The sequence below is a fragment of the Xyrauchen texanus genome, chromosome 7 (genome assembly GCF_025860055.1).
Source record: "Xyrauchen texanus isolate HMW12.3.18 chromosome 7, RBS_HiC_50CHRs, whole genome shotgun sequence".
In the NCBI taxonomy this organism is placed as follows: Eukaryota; Metazoa; Chordata; class Actinopteri; order Cypriniformes; family Catostomidae; genus Xyrauchen; species Xyrauchen texanus.
In genome coordinates, this window is record NC_068282.1 from 16,257,742 (window position 1) to 16,278,324 (window position 20,583).

The 20,583-nt window shown below is 37.0% G+C and overlaps 1 protein-coding gene across 1 annotated transcript; it reads right to left on the minus strand.

The window, feature by feature from the left end:
* Positions 1 to 1,433: 1,433 nt before the first annotated feature.
* On the minus strand, positions 1,434 to 19,856 carry LOC127646382 (serine/threonine-protein kinase 35-like). Its single transcript, XM_052129967.1, has 3 exons — positions 19,228 to 19,856; positions 15,056 to 15,817; positions 1,434 to 3,579 (listed from the first exon to the last, which is right to left on the minus strand). Exons 1-2 carry the CDS (start codon positions 19,685 to 19,687, stop codon positions 15,093 to 15,095), a joined length of 1,185 nt encoding a protein of 394 aa, XP_051985927.1. The 5' UTR covers positions 19,688 to 19,856; the 3' UTR covers positions 1,434 to 3,579; positions 15,056 to 15,092.
* Between the last annotated feature and the right edge of the window lie 727 nt (positions 19,857 to 20,583).

Here is a 20,583-nt window from a genome sequence, read left to right on the forward strand (position 1 = left end):
TTACTTGAGATTTGAAAGTAGGTTAAGCCCAAAAATGTCAGTGCTGATACTGTTGGTCTGTGAACACAGGCAGGTGTTTGGGTGCTGGTGTACGGGAACAAAATATCCTCTTATGCATGACTGCTTAATACAGTGGATAGCAGAATTCTATGGATGGCGATCAATTTGTTTTAAGAGAGGATTTATCTTCTCTGGACCGGTTAGTATAATATGCCCTTTGGAATATCAGGCGACAAAGATCAAACGAGTACTTAGTGGCTGGACTGTGATAATCAAACTAAAGTCTGGTCACAGCAATATGACTCTGGACAAAAGGATTACATTAGGATTTCTGTTTTGGCTGTTGGGACTAAATCGCATTCAGGGCTTGAAAAAGCACACATATTACACTACATCTTCTGAAATGTTTAAACGACAAGTTCTCCATTTAATCACAGGGTTCCAAAAAGTTTTGACTAATGAATTTCAATTCCAACAATTTCATGACCTTTCTAGCTGTTCATGATGAAGGATGGAGTTTTTAAAGAGATTAATATTTCCATTTGTAAATTAACAATTCTAAATAATACCATTAATTATTAAAACAATTATACTTAATACAGTACAATACAAGTGAATGGTGACCAGAACTTTGAAGCATATCAAGTAATCCATATGACTCTAGTGGTTAAATCCATATCTTTAGAAGTGATAAGTGTGGATGAGAAACAGATCAATATTTAGGTCCTTTTTACTATAAATCTCCACTTTCATTTTTACATTCATTTTTTTTTTGTTGTCAAGTCATAATTGTTGTGCATATTGCCACCTACTGGGCAGGGAGGAAAATTTACAGTAAAAAAGGACTTAAATGTTGATCCATTTCTCTCCCACACATATATCACTTCTGAAGATATATATTTAATCACTGGAGTCGTGTGAATTACTTTTACACTGTCTTTATGTGCTTTTTGGACCTTCAAAGTTCTGGCCACCATTTACTTGCAATGTATGGACCTACAGAGCGAGAGATATATGGAGAAATATTCTTCTTAAAAATCTTAAGTTTGTGTTAAGCAGAAGAAAGAAAGTCATACACATCTGGATTGCATGAGGGTGCGAAAATCATTAAAGAATTTTAATTTTGTGTGACATATCCCTTTAAATAAAATACAGCCTATTGCATATCATTTACTTGCTTGGAGAGGCAATTAAGAGAACCAGCGATTTTGGGTTCAAATTTGGCATAAAATGTTATGGTACTGGTCTAATCATGTGGTTCCGTGTATGGGCTTCAACTTCATGCTGATCTCTAGCTAGTTCTACTCTATAAATGAACTTACTAACAGCAAAAACCTAGTATGTTTTATAACAACTTGTTCAAACATTCTTGGGGTGAACAAAGAGGCGTATCCTTATAAACATGAAAAACACATAAGGTTATGTATTTTCAGTTTATTGAAGAAAAAAAAAAAACATCAAAACAGAATGGGAAAATAAGTCAAATTCTCACACAAAAAAAGCACAAACTGCTCCACAAAAAAAAAAAAAATCATAACAAGTTTTCAAGGTATAATGAGGCTAGTTTATCAGGCAGCATCACACAGTGTAAGATAAAAGGTTGCATAGATGAGTGTGATTTACAGTCAAAGTTGGACCACAAGAAATACAAAGAAGAATGTACAGATGTAACATGAGGTGATATAGCAGGAAGTGAGCTTGTATTATGCTCTGTTCACTCTTAGGAGACTCATCCTCAGTGCAAGTGCAGTCTAATACCATGGTTTTTCTGACTGCTATGACAAAATTCTTAGTGTTTAAGCACTCCAAATCATTCAAACTGAAAACAGTCATAATATATATTAAAAAAAAAATTCAATGACATAAACCAACTCTTTCTCTCTAAAACAATAACTGCCCTGTGTAGTCCAAGAACCACTGGGCTGAGTTTGAACCTCACGAAAGATACAGTAATTTAAAATGCCATTCGGGGAAAAGAAATCCATCAAATTTATCATTCAACAGTCATACAAACGAGAAAGAGGAATTAAAAATAAAAGTAAAAAATACTGGTCAGATAGTTTGAGACTATAGATTTATTATACAAAAAAAATATTATATAATAAATAAAAACATCTGAAGCACATTAACGTCTTGTTTCCAAAAACAGAAAGCACTGCTAGTTAATTTAGTGGATTAGTTACTAAAACACAGGAGTGCTGAGGTAGAACTATAGCACACACAAACTCTCAAGCAAAAAAAGACATACCCACAAACAAGAAAACACTCATTCAGTTCATGTCAAGATACGACTGAAAGTAAGAGCAACGGTACCACTTTGGCGCTCCCATCCTGTTTTTGAGTAACAATAAAAACTTTGAGCATCCAGTAAAAAGCATGTAATTTTACAATAAATCAATCAAAACAAATCCTCTGTTCTATATTGGAAATGCACTAGTACAAATAAGAAATTAATTTATAAAATGTAAAACAAAAATAACACTCTCGTACTCTATAACTGCTCCCTTAATCATACTTAAACTAAAACTATCAACTCCCAAAATTTGTGTGTGAGGGTGTGTTTTTGTGTTGAAGGGATGTTTACACTGCTTATTCATAGAAGCCAGCGGCTCTACAAAGTCTGACTTAAAATGGGGCACCAGAATCAATTCATCAATATTTTTGGGCAAGAAATACTCTAACACAATGTAAAACTGGCACCTAAAGGTTAAAACTGCACACACTTAATAAGTGTTCAAATATTGAAAGCTTGGAGAATGTACTGCATGTTAAAAAAAGATAAAGCTGTAAATTATAAAACAAAACCTAAAGGAAATCTTTAGACTTCAAGACATCAGGGCCATTCTGCATTAATGGGAAATCTCAATATTGGACTTGGGCAACTTGAAAATCACAAGCATTTTTATGGCAAATTAAAACCAGGGTTTAAAATGTTGCCTTTTATTCTAATAATTTTCACTTAAGATATGATGGTGTAACAGTGAGACTGAAGATTCAAGTGTGCTGTTCTCTGAATTTTCTGACTCAAATAAGATTAACTGGTTGGACCCAAGGGTAAAACTATGAGCATATTTGCTAGTGGACACCACCACCCAATGAAAATAAGTGTGCATATGCTTGGGTTCAAAACTATCTTAGGTGTCTTTGCACAGTAAATAGTGCTTGTTTTGGCAAATAATCAAGAGTCCCTCCCCCTCAATTTTAGTATGCCAAAGGATTGTTTTAGAAGATGTGCAACTAGGGAAGCTCTATAAAGACAATTTTAAAGTCCCAGTCACTCAGTAAGACTTATAAAGGGCTTGCTTTATTTTGATTGTACTTACTGCATCACAAAATTTCGTTTTATTTTTACTTCACTCTTAGTGATGCAATTGATGATTGAGTTAGGCTGCACACTTGTGGACTTGCTGATAATGTAAATTTTGTGAATGAACAAAAAAAGGTCAGTTGAAAAATCTATTTACGTATCTGTAAATGTGTAAGTTAAGTACTTTGTACTCTTCACATTAAATCAGCGATGAAGGTTCACAGTTTTCCGTGCAATGTGGTCCCTTCTGTTCTGTTGTGGAAAGGGAAAGCCTAAAAAGAAAGAACAATTCAAGTAAATAAATCAATCAGTCTTTATAATGACACACAGAAATGAGTACTTAAAATAATCAGTTATTAGCAGGCCCACGCAAAATATCCACCTGAACTCCACAGAAACCTGCCAGTCATTCATAAAATTCCACACATTCCCAGCTATCGCAATCCATTTTTTTTTTATCTTTATTAAATCACATATCAGCAATGCATTTCCAGCTAGTAAAATTTATGATTTTTTAAAATAAAACTATATGTAATATATATACACTCACCTAAAGGATTATTAGGAACACCTGTTCAATTTCTCATTAATGCAATTATCTAATCAACCAATCACATGGCAGTTGCTTCAATGCATTTAGAGGTGTGGTCCTGGTCAAGACAATCTCCTGAACTCCAAACTGAATGTCAGAATGGGAAAGAAAGGTGATTTAAGTAATTTTGAGCGTGGCATGGTTGTTGGTGCCAGACGGGCCGGTCTGAGTATTTCACAATCTGCTCAGTTACTGGGATTTTCACGAACAGCCATTTCTAGGGGTTACAAAGAATGGTGTGAAAAGGGAAAAACATCCAGTATGCGGCAGTCCTGTGGGCGAAAATGCCTTGTTGATGCTAGAGGTCAGAGGAGAATGGGCCGACTGATTCAAGCTGATAGAAGAGCAACTTTGCCTGAAATAACCACTCGTTACAACCGAGGTATGCAGCAAAGCATTTGTGAAGCCACAACACGCACAACCTTGAGGCGGATGGGCTACAACAGCAGAAGACCCCACCGGGTACCACTCATCTCCACTACAAATAGGAAATAGAGGCTACAATTTGCAAGAGCTCACCAAAATTGGACAGTTGAAGACTGGAAAAATGTTGCCTGGTCTGATGAGTCTCGATTTCTGTTGAGACATTCAGATGGTAGAGTCAGAATTTGGCGTAAACAGAATGAGAACATGGATCCATCATGCCTTGTTACCACTGTGCAGGCTGGTGGTGGTGGTGTAATGGTGTGGGGGATGTTTTCTTGGCACACTTTAGGCCCCTTAGTGCCAATTGGGCATCGTTTAAATGCCACGGCCTACCTGAACATTGTTTCTGACCATGTCCATCCCTTTATGGCCACCATGTACCCATCCTCTGATGGCTACTTCCAGCAGGATAATTCACCATGTCACAAAGCTCGAATCATTTCAAATTGGTTTCTTGAACATGACAATGAGTTCACTGTACTAAAATGGCCCCCACAGTCACCAGATATCAACCCAATAGAGCATCTTTGGGATGTGGTGGAACGGGATATTCGTGCCCTGGATGTGCATCCCACAAATCTCCATCAACTGCAAGATGTTATCCTATCAATATGTGCCAACATTTCTAAAGAATGCTTTCAGCACCTTGTTGAATCAATGCCATGTAGAATGAAGGCAGTTCTGAAGGCAAAAGGGGGTCAAACACAGTATTAGTATGGTGTTCCTAATAATCCTTTAGGTGAGTGATATATATATATATATATAAAAATCACTGTTACAACTGCAAATGTATAATGTAATTACATTTAACACTAGCTCTCATGTTGAACAAGGTGTTAAAACTACAAGCTAGTAAATGATTCCTTAAGTTACTCGGCCATATTTTGCTCATGCTTTACTGCCAATAAAAAGAGTTCATCTGTAAGATGTTTCACTTTAATTATCTTAATTGTTTTTATATCATTGTCATCGTTATTGTTATATTGCAATATACTGTACAATAGTAATAAACAATACTAATATATTTCTGTAATAATTTAGCACACATAACTGATATATGGTTTCAAGCCTTTACTTCTGTTAGGAAAACTGAAGGAAGACTTTGTGTTGTTTCTTCTAACATAAGCTTTGTTCTCATCCTTTATTTATTATCCATCAATGTTCTGGAATGGGAAGCCACAAATTAAATCATTACAATAAAAAACGTTTTAACAAATAAATAAATGGTCTGAGCACTATACTTGACAATATGCTATGTTTTACCTTGTGTGTGTTCAGAGTATGTGTAACACACTACAGATAAGGGCGGCGGGCATACAGGACATACGATACTCGCAAATATCTGCGGCTACTCATTCAGAGGTTGCTCGAAAATGAAACAGCGATTGGTCAGTAGATTACTTGTAAAGAGCATGAAGGGTCAATCGAGTTAAAAATGGACTTGGACAGAGCTTGTGATTTGATCCATCATTCATAGACACAGCCTATAATGAAAATTAACAACAAAATTCAACTCTGGCGGCTAATTTGTGCTGGCTATCTTATTAATATTAGGGATATGCACGAATAGTCGAATACTCGAGTATTAGTTCTGCAATAATTATTCGAAAAGTAAAAATACTATTAGAATTTCACAGTTTTGCTTTGCCGGTCATACAGTGTTAAATCCTGAACACACAAAATGAAACTGGCAGTTACAACAGAATGCACTGGGCGACGCTGTTGAGTGTGGATACAAATTGATCACATTTGATGAGCAAACCGTTCTGTCAGTACATTTAGATGGACATCAAAAAGCAGGTTATTGCAATGTGGCTTACTGCAAGAAAGCTGGGTTCCTGTTTAAATGTACTGGATAAGCGGTGTACACTTTACTCCCGTATATGTGCAACTCATCAGAAAGCAGTGTTCCCGTAACAACCTAATCCCTGCAACGCTTCTGTAAATAACAAACATGGCATCTGAGAAGGACTATGCTAGCTGATGTAAGGGACATTCCATCATTTATATATACGTATAGTTCAATGAGCACGTGGATATGCTTGTTTTTCTCATCAAAAACATGACATGAAATACAATATAAACATAAATATTTTATGTAGAGTGTTTATATTCGTCCTGTATGTTAACTGAGCCAGTCTATTTTATTAGCGGTTTCTTTTTCATAGCTTTGCGCGAGCTTAAATTAGTTCATTTTTCACGCATTGTTGAAATGTTTAACAAAAAAAATAGGATATAATACAAGCTTGTTTTGGATATATTAAATGGTGAAACAACCTTTATGACAAACAAAAGTATTTTTCAACATTTCTTTCTCATTAATTACATTCATTTAAATAATAGAATATTCAAGTAATCATTTTCTATGAGCTTAAATATTAAAACACCAAATTATTGATGAATGACCATCCCTAATTAATATCGCAGTCTTAATTAATCTTAATTAACCATGAGAGCCAGAAACCGTGATCACAGTTAAAATACAATTAAACTGTGCAGCACTAATTAATTCAATTAATTGGCATATCATGTAACTAATTAGGTAAAAATGTTCAATCGTTCGACATCCCTTATTGTTACTAGTGCAAAATACTGATATAAACAATTGAATTACAACTAGCACAAATGCTCATTTTCAATATCTGTATTCTGATATTTGTTATTAAGAATTATGATTTATTTTTATTATAGTTTAATGGAAATTACATTTTTGCAATCAAGAATATGTATTTCTCAGCGTTACATTCCCACGTCGTGAACTTATGATTTTGCTATTGCTGACAATGTGGAAAAAGTCTTTCAATCTCCTAGCCATGGCCAGGACTTCACTTCACTTTTTCTAGCATTAATATTAGCAAGGTCCAAAATGCAAGTGAAAGAGCAACACTGGAAATACATAAAAAGCAAAGAGGAGTCATGTAATTTCTAGCCCAGCATTTTGAGTGATGGGGCTGAAAGAATGCAGAGTGGTGATGTCATAGTGGTTGGTGGTGTTGCTTAATACTTGACTCTCAAATGGGTCAAAATCTCATCAGATTGCTTGAGTAACCAGATTACAAGCACTGGGGAAAACAAACACAAAACACCACAAACAGAAATATCTACTCAGGCTATCTGTCATTAGTCAGCATTTCAACAACTGCAGATTGATCTTTAAGCCTCTCAGCTGCATTCAGTAAAAAGACCCCACCCCCCTCCCTGTATCCTGCAGCTCAAATTATGTGCTGAGTCAGGAATAGCTAGCCAACTAAATACCCCGCTGCAGTCACTCTGACAAAAAAAAAAAACATAGGCTGTTTCGGGCACAACCCCACCCTCTCATATATATCTCACATGCATAACACTGTCTGGGAGCAAATTATCCAAGAGGTTCCTTGCAGTATTCACTTTCTGTCTGAGCAAAGCAGCAGGAGAAGAAGAGGGGGGTGGTGAGCAAAAGACTGGAGAAACAGACTGCTGTAATGTCCTCATTATGGCTCCCCCATCTGACTTATGAACCCCATTCCTTTCTTATACAGTCACATTCTTTTCAAATGCATGCCTTATACGTCAGTATTTATACAGATACATACTCACAAATATTTCAGTAATTGATAAAATGGACCCTAAAATACATTCCCAAGTACATCATTTTATGAACTGCGTTTCAAGATGAAAAATTAGACTACATTCTGGTCTCTGCAAAGAACTATCAGTTATGTGTGGCATGTCAAAACAAAATCTTTCCTTTTCTGAACTAGGAACAACTCACAGCCACCTGGTCTGCCTGATGATGGCTGTCCCCCCAGGGCAAAAAGCATGGAAATAGAAAGAGAGAGAGAGAGAGAGAGAGAGAGAGAGGAAAGGATAAGATGTGGAGTGTTAGAGGAGGGGTGGTGGTTACTGGGTGCGGTTGTGTAACAGCTATTCCAACATGCATTTATAAAAACAAAAGACGCTCTTACAGCACACATGCATGAGCAAGTTATGCCATTAAATGAGTCATATCATGATAGAATTATAACCCCACAGACTCTTAAATAATCAATATAAGCTTGTACTTTGTGTACAAGTGGTCGACAGATAAGGGGTATTCTAAATGGCAGATTGTCAGGAATGTCTAGGGAGCAGGTATATAAAATGCTGATATCCGTAATAGTATTTAATGATAGTAAATACAATGATTACACACTTAGTAAATATTTACTCAAAATTACCTAAAAATTATTTGAAAACAGAAAATGTGCACTATATATTGACAAAGACTGTTGGTAGAATGTGGAACTGACACCATTGCCAAGTAGAGATGTGAAGGTATGAAAATTTCATGTCACGACCAAAACTATCACGGATCACAGTATTGTTAAAATGTGCTGAAAATGTACAAAAAGTACTGATACACGCATTGAAAACACTCACTTAAACAGGTTTTATATTTGAAAATCAACAAACAACAAATAAAACTAGTAAACAAGGGAATAGCAAATGCAGTAATAATAATAATAATAATTATTATTATTAATATTAACTTACACATTTTAAATTATCAAAATATGTTGGTTGGGTGACTAAACTACATAACATGTAATTACATAGCTCTCTGAAATTCTTGATTCCGGTCGCACATCCGGAAACTCTGGCTTCTTTCATATCTCATGCTCTAGCCTTTCATACAAACACAACTGGTGCCATCGAGCATCTCTGTTATAAGTTATCGATTGTATTGAAAATGAAATCGGAGGACATCAGTATTTGTATTGGATGATTGTTTTGTAGACTGCAACGGATTAAGAACAGGTAAAATCACTATTTCATGTCCACGTAATTATCTGAAAAGCTGTGTATTAGTGGTATGAATGTACATCACTTCAGGAACTTTTTCTTTGTGGAAGCTTGCGATTTTTACAACTGAGATAAGGAATTATTTCAACCCAATTAAATATTGTGCCCAACTCATGCACTGAGCTAAAAAGTTAACTTGCCTTGCATGCACTATAAAGTGATGGACACGTTGCCCCATTTCGCTTTCCTCTGGTAAGCTCTGCAGACAGGGTTACCATCTTCTACTAATTTTCCCTCAGCATTCTTATAAAATCCAAAATATGATCACACTTCTGATTTGATCTTCTTGGAAGGTTGGAAATTCTCCTGAGTGCTGCATTGCCTTCCACCATGTTTTCATGCTAAAAAAAAACAACAATAAAAATGTTGCATGCTGCGTGCGCCCTTGTGTCAGACTTTTTGCTGAATTTTATTGTGGTTTACCGTGAAACTGATATCAGTTTCATCCTTACTTACAAGGATCTTTGTGTGGTATAAGGCTAATGTAAACACAGTTATTTATGTCTATTGTAAATGTAAACTTAAATTAGTAAGTATTTTGTTGTGGAATCAAAATTGATATTGGTGAATTGCCAAATTGCTTCCATTTGTACACTGTAAAAAGTGATTCATGTGTCAAGTAAATTTAAACATTAATTCTTCATAATCAGTGGTGCTGATCTTTCCCCCTCAATGATCCCTCCCACATTTATTTTCCCCAAACTTTTTATGGGCTGTGCGTTCCCGCGCCGATAAAGAGTCTTATTTTCTATTATATACCCTGAGGGAAAAAAAACAGGTAAAGGTAGTCTGTAAACCTTAAACCGGTTTCCAAACATGTTCTTGGGGACACACAACTCTGCACAATTTTAATGTCACCCTTATTTAAAACAACTGATTCAAATCATCAGCTCCATGGTCTGGGTGTGTCAGATAAGGGGGACTTACAAAATATAAAGAGCTGTGGGTCCCCAGGAGCAGGATTGAAAACCCCTGGTGTAAAGTGGTTGTTAAAGACTATAAAACGAAAAGGCCTCTGATTAAGCGTTATGGAATAGAAAAACCGGCTAATAAATACATTTCCAAATAAATGTAAAAGAAATAGAAAATGTGTACATATAAATAAATGTATGACCCATGTAGAAGCATTGACGAGTTTCTCTCTGTGAAACACAAAAGGATGTGATAGGTACAATACACTAAGTAGGCTAATAGTTTTGACTAGTGTTCATTATTACAGCCTGGTAACTTTTAGTAAAACTTAATCTGATTAATTTTGTGCACCCCCTCATACGAGTTGCATTCCAGACAACCAGTCAGAATAGATTTTATGAATGTAGTCGAAGAATCACAATGTTTATTTACACTTTTCAGAGAAATCAGACAACATATGATTTACTAATAGTTGTCTCAGCATATTAAAAGGAGTATGTAAACAATACACTCTTTTTAAATGCTGACATGATAGAAATACTTGCAACATGAGAATTATCAAATGCTTGTGTGTTTGTGTTCTATAGTGCTCTAATACGTTCAGCAAAATCTCCTGCAGCACTTCATGAAAATGACTGTCAGCACAAGGGGTGAGCAGGTGGACTTCAGCATCATCTTGGAGAGGGGCAAAGTCATGACTGGGTTGGAAAATATGGCTAAAGCCTGTGCGATTCTTCTGGGACTCGCATATGCCAAAAACCTCAGCTATCCCAAATAACTGAGGTATCCATTTGAGGCCTTTCAGAAGATCTTATTAAAACTGGATGTATGCAAGTTATCCACCAAAGTACAAGCACTTAAAAACAAACCTATTTTATAGACTTCGCAAGCAAAAGTTTTTCTTTGTTTTTCTGGACCAGAATGCATTGAATAGAGGGATTTGTCCTTAAAGTTCAACATTAATACAAGCTTATAGCAAGCATAACTGTCATTGGTTTTGCAAGACAAGTTGTTTACCTAGTTTTATTCCAGAATAGTTTTTTTTTTACCACAAAAACAACTGTTTAGAGACATGTTCTTGGAGAATGTTATAAGTTTAACAGCAAGTGTGGGTATGTCTAGTCCAGTTAGTCATGTATGGCATTTTCAACACACACTCACGTCGAAATCATCAGGATTCATAGAACTTTTCTAAATTTGGCGAATTTGTATGATATCGTGCGACTGCACTCATTTGAATTCCTATGACTTTCACTACAGACAATGACGTAGCTGTACATCGTTTCCATCTAATACATCTATTATTTATATTGTCAAGCCAGTTCTCACCTCCTCCTTTCCATTAATCCCTTTACAATGTCCTTAACGCCTCGTGTGCGGAACTCACACTTACTTCCGCATTAGACATCCAGGATTTTGTACGTGATGAGGTCGTACGAGTTTATGCAAACAACATCATTCGTGACCATACCAAATAGCCAACTCATAAATGAAGTACGAATTTTCATGAGATAAGGTTGGCATTTTTGTTTTTGGAAAACATTTACCTTATATGATTTTACCTTGTATTTAATGTCTAGCAGCTTTATATCATGGATGTGTTCTTTTTGAAAAGTTATTTTAGGATATGTTTTATAGCTTAAAGGAATAGTTCCCCCCAAAATGTTTATTCTCTCATAATTTACTCACACGTGTGCTTTCCCAGATGTGTATGACTCTTTATTCTACAGAACACATACAATCTTACCTGTGGTCCATACAATGCAAGTAAATCATGCAAGTCTAAAGCACAAAAACATCATAAAAGTAATCCATAAGACTTTTGTGGTTTAATCCATTAAAACAAGTTTTACACTAGTATGTTAATACCTTTTAAATATGATAAATTCATTAAAAAAATTCTTCTGAAGCCATCTAATCGATTTCGGGTAAGAACAGATTAAAATAAAACTCCTTGCTCAGGATCGCCAAGGAGACTGCTGATGTCAAAATTAGTATAAAAAGGGAGTTATATTTTAGTATTTTCTCAACCCAGATTGATTGGATTACTTAAGACATGAATTAAACTACTATAGTTATATGGATTCATTTTAGGCTGTCTTTTTGCTTTTAGAGTCCTCAAAGTTTTGGTCACCGTTCGCTTGCATTGTAAGGACCTACAGAGAAAAGATTTTCTTAAAATCTTTTAGTATTCTGCAGAAGAAAGTCAGTCATACACATCTGATTTCATGAGGGTGAGTCAATGGTGAGAGATTTCATTTTTGGCCAAACTATTCATTTTCATCAAACAATTTTAGTGTTTCTATTTACACTGCTTACTGTTTGATAGAATAAATTCAGCACTTAACCGTAAGGTTGTGTGTTTGGGTTTTATATCTTGTTGGGAGTTTGTACAAGTTATTGATCTGCCTATATATATATATATATATATAAAATGCTTTGAGTGGGAATAATACTTATAATATAAATGGATAAAGCGTTAAAAAAAAATGCAAGTGTTTTAAGGTGGTAAAATGGCACTTTTATCATTTGAATCTTATAAAAATGCTTAATATAATTAGAAGAATAAAGCATGTTAGATTTAATTAATGTGATTTCATTAAAAAATCAAGGATTAAATACTAACTAATTTGGGTGACTTCACATGATTTCATTAAGGAGATTTCATTTTAAAAAACAAGGATTGAAAAGTTCTTAAAAATATTACGTGTAATATTGTTACCATACTTTTTTTTTAGTAGCTATCACAAAATACTTTTTACAGTGTAGGCAAATCGATATTAGGCTAAAACTGAAATGTAGTCAAATTAGGGCTGGGCAATATGGCCAAAAATATTATCACAATATTTTTTACATATCGTTCGATATCTATGTTTAAAATCACAATTTACCTTTCATACCATTAACAGGGGTGGAAATGCATTCCACGTGTTTGTTTGATCTCTAGAATGAATGTAAACATATCTTGTTTGTTTACAAGTAAACCCCAGCAGGTAAGCTACCTTTAAAGTATACTCTGTTTAGGATTTAATCCTACATAAGGTGTGTGTGACCTCTTTAAATTTAGCCAATTTCATCATCTTTGGCTGGCATTTGGAAAAGGATATAGCTCCAGGTAGAGTCCAAAAATGGGACGGGAGCTCCAAACTAAACCCTTTCCCTAACTATAACCATGAGTGGAAGTGACACCCCCATTTGGAGTTTACGAACCCCCTTCTGGAGTAGCCCCACCCTCTTTTGGAGATTCTGGCCCAATTTAGAGATCTCCGCTATATCTCTACAGCTATATATCTACTTGGACATTTGACTCCACCGAAACACTTTGTGACGCACCACACTCCAGCTCAGTAGGTAGTGATAATGCACCATAAGGTGGATTGCCAACTGCCAATAAACTTCACAAGAGGAGGAAACACTTTCTAGCCTTTGACAGCAATATGGATCATGAAAAATTGAGCTAAATAGTACATAAATATAGAGCAATGGTGATGATGTCGGAGTTGCTGTTGTGATAAGTCGATAGCTGTATTGCATTTTCAGTGCAGTCTTGTTTCGGTACAAAACTATATCATTTTATCCGGATAGCTAGCTTTTGATACCAAGCATCACTACTGGTTTCCACGACAGCAGGGCTATTTAGCCACTAGCCTGCTAATATTTCCTAACAGATTTAACTGATTTCATGACTGATTCAGTTAGCTAGTTTTGTATAACTTTGATGAACTGCTTGTGTTTTTAGCCAGATGTACCAGGTCCAATCTTCTAGATGTATAACATAAGCTAGAGCTTGTGGATTGGAATCAAACTGAAAATCTGTATCAATACCCAGCCATATCTTAAAATAACCAAATATAGCTAATATAGTACATCACTAGTTTGTATGAATTTGAATATGGAATAGTTCAATATGATTTTAATCAAATCTGGCTAAATAATTTCTAACAGAGAGCTGTTATAACTATAAATAGTGAAATTGATAATGTCAAATTAGACAATCCCATAGTTAGGACTGGGCGATTAATAAAATGTTATTTTCAATTACGATTTTGGCTTCCAACAATTAAAAAAAGATAATTGAGATAAAACAATTATTGTGCCATCTTTAAAGCATCCTTTAGTGAAGTTCAAATAATAAGGAAGCAGGTTATAAAAATAAAACTTCAAAACTGGCCTACATTCCAAGTTCAAGGAAATCTACCGTTAAAAAACTGTTTTTTTCAAAAGTTCAATAAATGCATGAAGTTCCCATAGTCAATGAGAAATTGTGGTAAATAATCGTGTTCTCAATACTGACCAAAATAACTGTGATTATGATTTTTGCCATAATCAAACAGCCCTACCCACAGTGATGAACCACCTGCAGCACAACAAAACTTTCTTCATTGCTGTGGTAATTTCTAAGACAATGAAGATGTTATCCAACACTGACACACCTTCCAGAAATACAATCAAGTTCTGTTTCTTATTATGTCAGAATTGTGCATGGTTTGACTTGGATTCAAAACCAAGAATCTTAGGATGCCATGTGTTTTCATCTACACCACCAATGTGCTCTTCAAGGTAACCAACACCCCTTTATCCTGCATACTCAGGACTGGTGAAAAAGGTGACAAATAATCTGATCTACACAACTAACACGAATAAGATATTTTAGATACAAAAACCATTTAAAAGTTAATTTAAATTAAAAAGTGTAAAACTTTCAGCTCTGATACAATGAAGACATCAAAATTTGAAAAAAAAAAAAAAAACATGCACATTAAATAAGCTGCCAGAACTCTTAAAGTTAAAGGTGTTTTCATGCAATGCTAAATCAAGGTAATGGCCACAAATTTGCAGATTGTTTTTGCTTAAAGAGTGCATGACCTTTATCTGATAAAAGAATACTGTTTAAAATGTTTACATGTCGGGTTATTCAGCTAATCGATTGTGCATGTAATCACACTGCCATGGATCTATATGTGTACTGTAATGAAACTGTACTGGAGAGAGTATACCTGTGTGTGTTTGTGTCCATTTACACGAGGTCAGAGTTCAGGCCGCGCAAGTGACATTTTCCATCCTGTTGTGCAGCTCCAATGCATCTGGTCGGTCCTGAGGATTGACGGCCAACATGTCCTGCAAAAGTTTCCGGAGTGCCTCCGACATATGTGAGCGCCTGCGCTGAGGAATACTCAATACCATCTTTGGGTTCTCCAGAAGTGCCTCACCAACTGGGACAATATCAGAACCCTGTCGCACGTACGTCCCGAGGAGCTCCCGCTTTGACTCTGCGTCAATGAAGGTGATCCTCTCAATCATGGCCCAGATGATAATGCCTAGAGCAAAAATGTCTGCTTTGGCCGTATAATGTCCTTCCCACACCTCTGGTGCCATAAAAAAGTCAGAACCACATGCAGATGAGAGCCAAAACTTGTTGATGTTAACGCTGTTCTTGTTTTTGTCCCATCCCTCCTCGGAGTCCCGAACCCCAGCGGCCAAACCTGCACACACCTTACTCAAGCCAAAATCGGCCACTTTCAATACAGGTGCACCAGAACGCTCTGAGATGAGGATGTTATCCGGTTTAAGGTCTCTGTGAACAATGTTGTTTTGATGCAGGAATGCCACAGCACTGCTCAGCTGCATCATGAAGCTGGCGTTAGTGCGGGGATCGGGCCGGCGAGACAGGATGAACTGATTCAGATCCCCTCCCTCGCAGAACTCCATGACAAACCACAGGTAGCAGGGTTCATCAGGACACGACAATACACGCTCACCTGAAAGTACACAAAGATATGCAAGAATTTCAAAATATATTAAGTATTTAAGTTGGTATTGGTGGTCATTTTGGATTGCAGAACTCTACAACAATTTTGAACAAAAATACAACATTTTAATAAGAAATTAAAAGATTATTTCAATGGTGAGAATCTACATGGTTGGCTAACATTAAACCATATATTAATTAGCCTACTTTGGCATAGGTAAAACTATGGTTTAAAACAGCAATAGCTGGTTTTGATTTTCATTGAAGCTTATTTATATTACATATCATGTTTAAGGTAAACCTTGCACAGGAAAAACATTTTTTAAAAGGTAAGAAAGTGAGAGAACAAAAAATATGGAGTTTATTAAAAGGAAACAGTTAAGGGGAGAGTCATCAGTTAGAGATGCTGGATTGCTGTGGAACCAGTTTGAAGCAATTTAAAAGCCCTTTTTTTAATCAGTTTTATAGGCTGCAGTTTGTCCTGGCCGTGAACAAGTGGAGCACAGTCTTGGCACGAGAACCAATTTTGGTGGAAAAGGGCTACGAGTGTCTTCTCACTGGACTGGACTGCAACCACTAGCTAATTTGCTGGGTTTAAACCAGGTCAGAAATAATACAGAGCCATTTACCCCCTTGTACAAACCAAATGGCTTCAAAGTAATTAATAAACGTTACTCTGCACTTTCATGGGCTTCGTTTTTATCCTGTTGTCTTATTTGAAACTGCACATGCTCTGTTCAGTCATAAATATAACACATAATGTGAATGACACACCACTTGTCTTTTCCAAAGCTGCAATCACAACACCAGTAATGGACTAAAAGCATTCTCACGTTGATGATCAAAATGTTTACCATTCATTTTCAGACATGCGATGCCAATAAAGTCATCTCCACTAAAATCTTTGACTACAGCAACACTTTACATTGTGAAAGGCCACAATAATGACAACTACTCTATTGGGCCTGCATACCTGTATCGCTAGGCCAATTGTTTGTCCACTTGAAATCAAGCTTTTGAACCAAGTAAAATCATAATAAATGTATGATTTACTGACCATATACAAGCCAATCATCTTAACTTGTCCTGGTTTCACTTCCATGTACAGGTCCTTCTCAAAAAATTAGCATATTGTGATAAAGTTCATTATTTTCCATAATGTAATGATAAAAATTTAACTTTCATATATTTTAGATTCATTGCACACTAACTGAAATATTTCAGGTCTTTTATTGTTTTAATACTGATGATTTTGGCATACAGCTCATGAAAACCCAAAATTCCTATCTCAAAAAATTAGCATATTTCATCCGACCAATAAAAGGAAGTGTTTTTAATACAAAAAAAGTCAACCTTCAAATAATTATGTTCAGTTATGCATTCAATACTTGGTCGGGAATCCTGTTGCAGAAATGACTGCTTCAATGCGGCGTGGCATGGAGGCAATCAGCCTGTGGCACTGCTGAGGTGTTATGGAGGCCCAGGATGCTTCGATAGCAGCCTTAAGCTCATCCAGAGTGTTGGGTCTTGCGTCTCTCAACTTTCTCTTCACAATATCCCACAGATTCTCTATGGGGTTCAGGTCAGGAGAGTTGGCAGGCCAATTGAGCACAGTAATACCATGGTCAGTAAACCATTTACCAGTGGTTTTGGCACTGTGAGCAGGTGCCAGGTCGTGCTGAAAAATGAAATCTTCATCTCCATAAAGCTTTTCAGCAGATGGAAGCATGAAGTGCTCCAAAATCTCCTGATAGCTAGCTGCATTGACCCTGCCCTTGATAAAACACAGTGGACCAACACCAGCAGCTGACATGGCACCCCAGACCATCACTGACTGTGGGTACTTGGCACTGGACTTCAGGCATTTTGGCATTTCCTTCTCCCCAGTCTTCCTCCAGACTCTGGCACCTTGATTTCGAATGACATGCAAAATTTGCTTTCATCCGAAAAAAGTACTTTGGACCACTGAGCAACAGTCCAGTGCTGCTTCTCTGTAGCCCAGGTCAGGCGCTTCTGCCGCTGTTTCTGGTGCCTGTGCACGGTGGCTCTGGATGTTTCTACTCCAGACTCAGTCCACTGCTTCCGCAGGTCCCCAAGGTCTGGAATCGGTCCTTCTCCACAATCTTCCTCAGGGTCCGGTCACCTCTTCTCGTTGTGCAGCGTTTTTTGCCACACTTTTTCCTTCCCACAGACTTCCCACTGAGGTGCCTTGATACAGCACTCTGGGAACAGCCTATTTGTTCAGAAATTTCTTTCTGTGTCTTACCCTCTTGCTTGAGGGTGTCAATGATGGCCTTCTGGACAGCAGTCAGGTCGGCAGTCTTACCCATGATTGCGGTTTTGAGTAATGAAACAGGCTGGGAGTTTTTAAAAGCCTCAGGAATCTTTTGCAGGTGTTTGGAGTTAATTAGTTGATTCAGATGATTAGGTTAATAGCTCGTTTAGAGACCCTATTCATGATATGCTAATTTTTTGAGATAGGAATTTTGGGTTTTCATGAGCTGTATGCCAAAATCATCAGTATTAAAACAATAAAAGACCTGAAATATTTCAGTTAGCGTGCAATGAATCTAAAATATATGAAAGTTTAATTTTCATCATTACATTATGGAAAATAATGAACTTTATCACAATATGCTAATTTTTTGAGAAGGACCTGTAGACTACAGTAAGTATAAACTGGAGAAACGGCTTTCAAGCACAATGGCTCTAGCAACACTTTGCATATCTTACAGTGCAACAACATTCATCATGATTCAGAGCATCACACAAAAGATCACACAAAGAGGACACACCAATACAATATGATTTATGTGAACAAATTAGCCTCGATTAGCCTATCTGTTCTGAATAGCCACTGTCTGATGGCTTTTGAGTATTTGCCCATTTTAAACAGTTGTAGTGTAGGGAATCAAACTACATTTATTGTTCTTACTTGGTACACTGACTGCATTGAATGTCTGGAGGTTTTGACCTTCCACACCAGCACCTCTTCCCCGCCCCCGACCTCAAAGTTTCATAACCAAGAGAGGGGATGGGGGAGGGAAAATCTGACCGACATTTGCCATTCTTACATAAAATGTAAACAATCTTAATGTAGCACATAGACATGCGCAGTACAACACGCCTATTGCCGCGGATGAAGCGTCATAAATATGTTTAACTACCAAATAATAGCTTCTCACCCAATATTCAGGGTGACAATACACAAAAACATCAAATATATATTGTTAACATTGTATGGGATCAATATATATCATCTATCAAAAGAGTGAACGGTCACAAAGTAATACAAAAGGGCTAACACAAAAGCCGGTGTTTGAGTCTGACAAATCATGACAAAACATTCTTCCACCAATGACCTCCTGTAACAATTAACTTTTTGTGTGCAAAATAGCGAATGTCAAATCTCATCATTACCTTTCAATGAGGTCTCCACCAACCTCAAATACTGCCTTGATCGCTTATCGCCATGGCTCATTTTCTGAGCCATGCCGTTCCTCTGGAGTACACACTCCTCCAGCTGCACCACATTCTCATGGCGTTTCTCCAGACTGGTTAGAGCCCAGAACTCGGCCAGCGCCAACTCCACATTCTCTGGCGCATCACAGCGCAGTTTCTTCACTGCCACTCGCGCTCCTGATTTACGCGCGACCGCTTCGTACACAACGCCATAACTGCCCCTTCCAACTTCACGAAGCAAGCTGTACCGCGGTGCCACGAGCCGCCGTTCAAGGCTGCCATGTTGTTTCAGATGGTCCAAATCGTCTCCCATGGTCTCATTGTCGAGCGAGCGCAGGACACTGACGCTTTCCGTTTGCGCACCGGTTCTTTTGCAAGCATTTCGTGTCCGTTGCCGCTCTCTGCCCTTTGCATCCATCGTGCCTCCTCACGTTTTGAACGTGCGTTTGGCAATATCTTCCGCTTTCATAATTCTGCGTAAGGGTTAAAGCTTAAGGAAGTTGGAGCCTTTTAAACGACGCTCAAATATTCGCTGACATTTTTGTTGTCTCCATATTCTGAGGTACCGTGATTCATTCACCGTCAAGCTTCTATCTCTAGTGTGAACTGAATGAACCTTGAATGAAGCGAAAACTTCATTGGAACATCCCAACTCGCTGGGCGGGGGGAGATTCCTGACCTATGAGGGAACATGTAAAAAGTAAACGCCTCTTGTGGCATGTTTTAAACGTTGCTGACACAACCTATTGTGTATTCATTTGTTTAATTGCTCTTAAAACTGTATGTTTCAGCTACCTTACCTTTGACCTTATGTACACCTACACAGAGATAAGCAAATTAACTAAATGAAGAGATTAAAAAATTAACAAAAATAAAAGCATAAGTTAATATAGACATATATATTAAACTGTTTGTAACATTATTGTAGTTTAGATTGTTAAATTATGTATAATTCCAGCGATGTATACAACGCGTTCCTACCAATCATGGCGTGCAAACATGTACTGGCAACAAGAACCATTAACATGTGCATGTAAATGCACATACGTTCGATTACGTTACCACCCGTGTTTTGTGCTAGAATGGTTTCGTCTCCTCAACATGAGCATGCATCCTACAGCTCAGTGCACACACGTGGTCTGACACGGCAGGAGTTTCTGAACTGGGATCCGCTTAACCCGTGGAACATTAGAAATGACAAATACTGTGACTTTTTTCTTAACGTATCCTGCTATCTCTTCAAGCCATGTCCACACGTAACATTAAAGTCCAGATTACTTTTTCATCTGATCGATAACCATAAAATAAAGGTTT

Bases quoted from the DNA above. Each gene is read 5' to 3' on its own strand.
- LOC127646382 (XM_052129967.1), bottom strand. From the start codon at position 19,687: ATGGATGCAAAGGGCAGAGAGCGGCAACGGACACGAAATGCTTGCAAA. The intron at 15,818-19,227 runs GTAATGATGAGA...GTGTACTTTCAG, and splicing joins GGTGGAGACCTCATTGAAAG to GTGAGCGTGTATTGTCGTGT.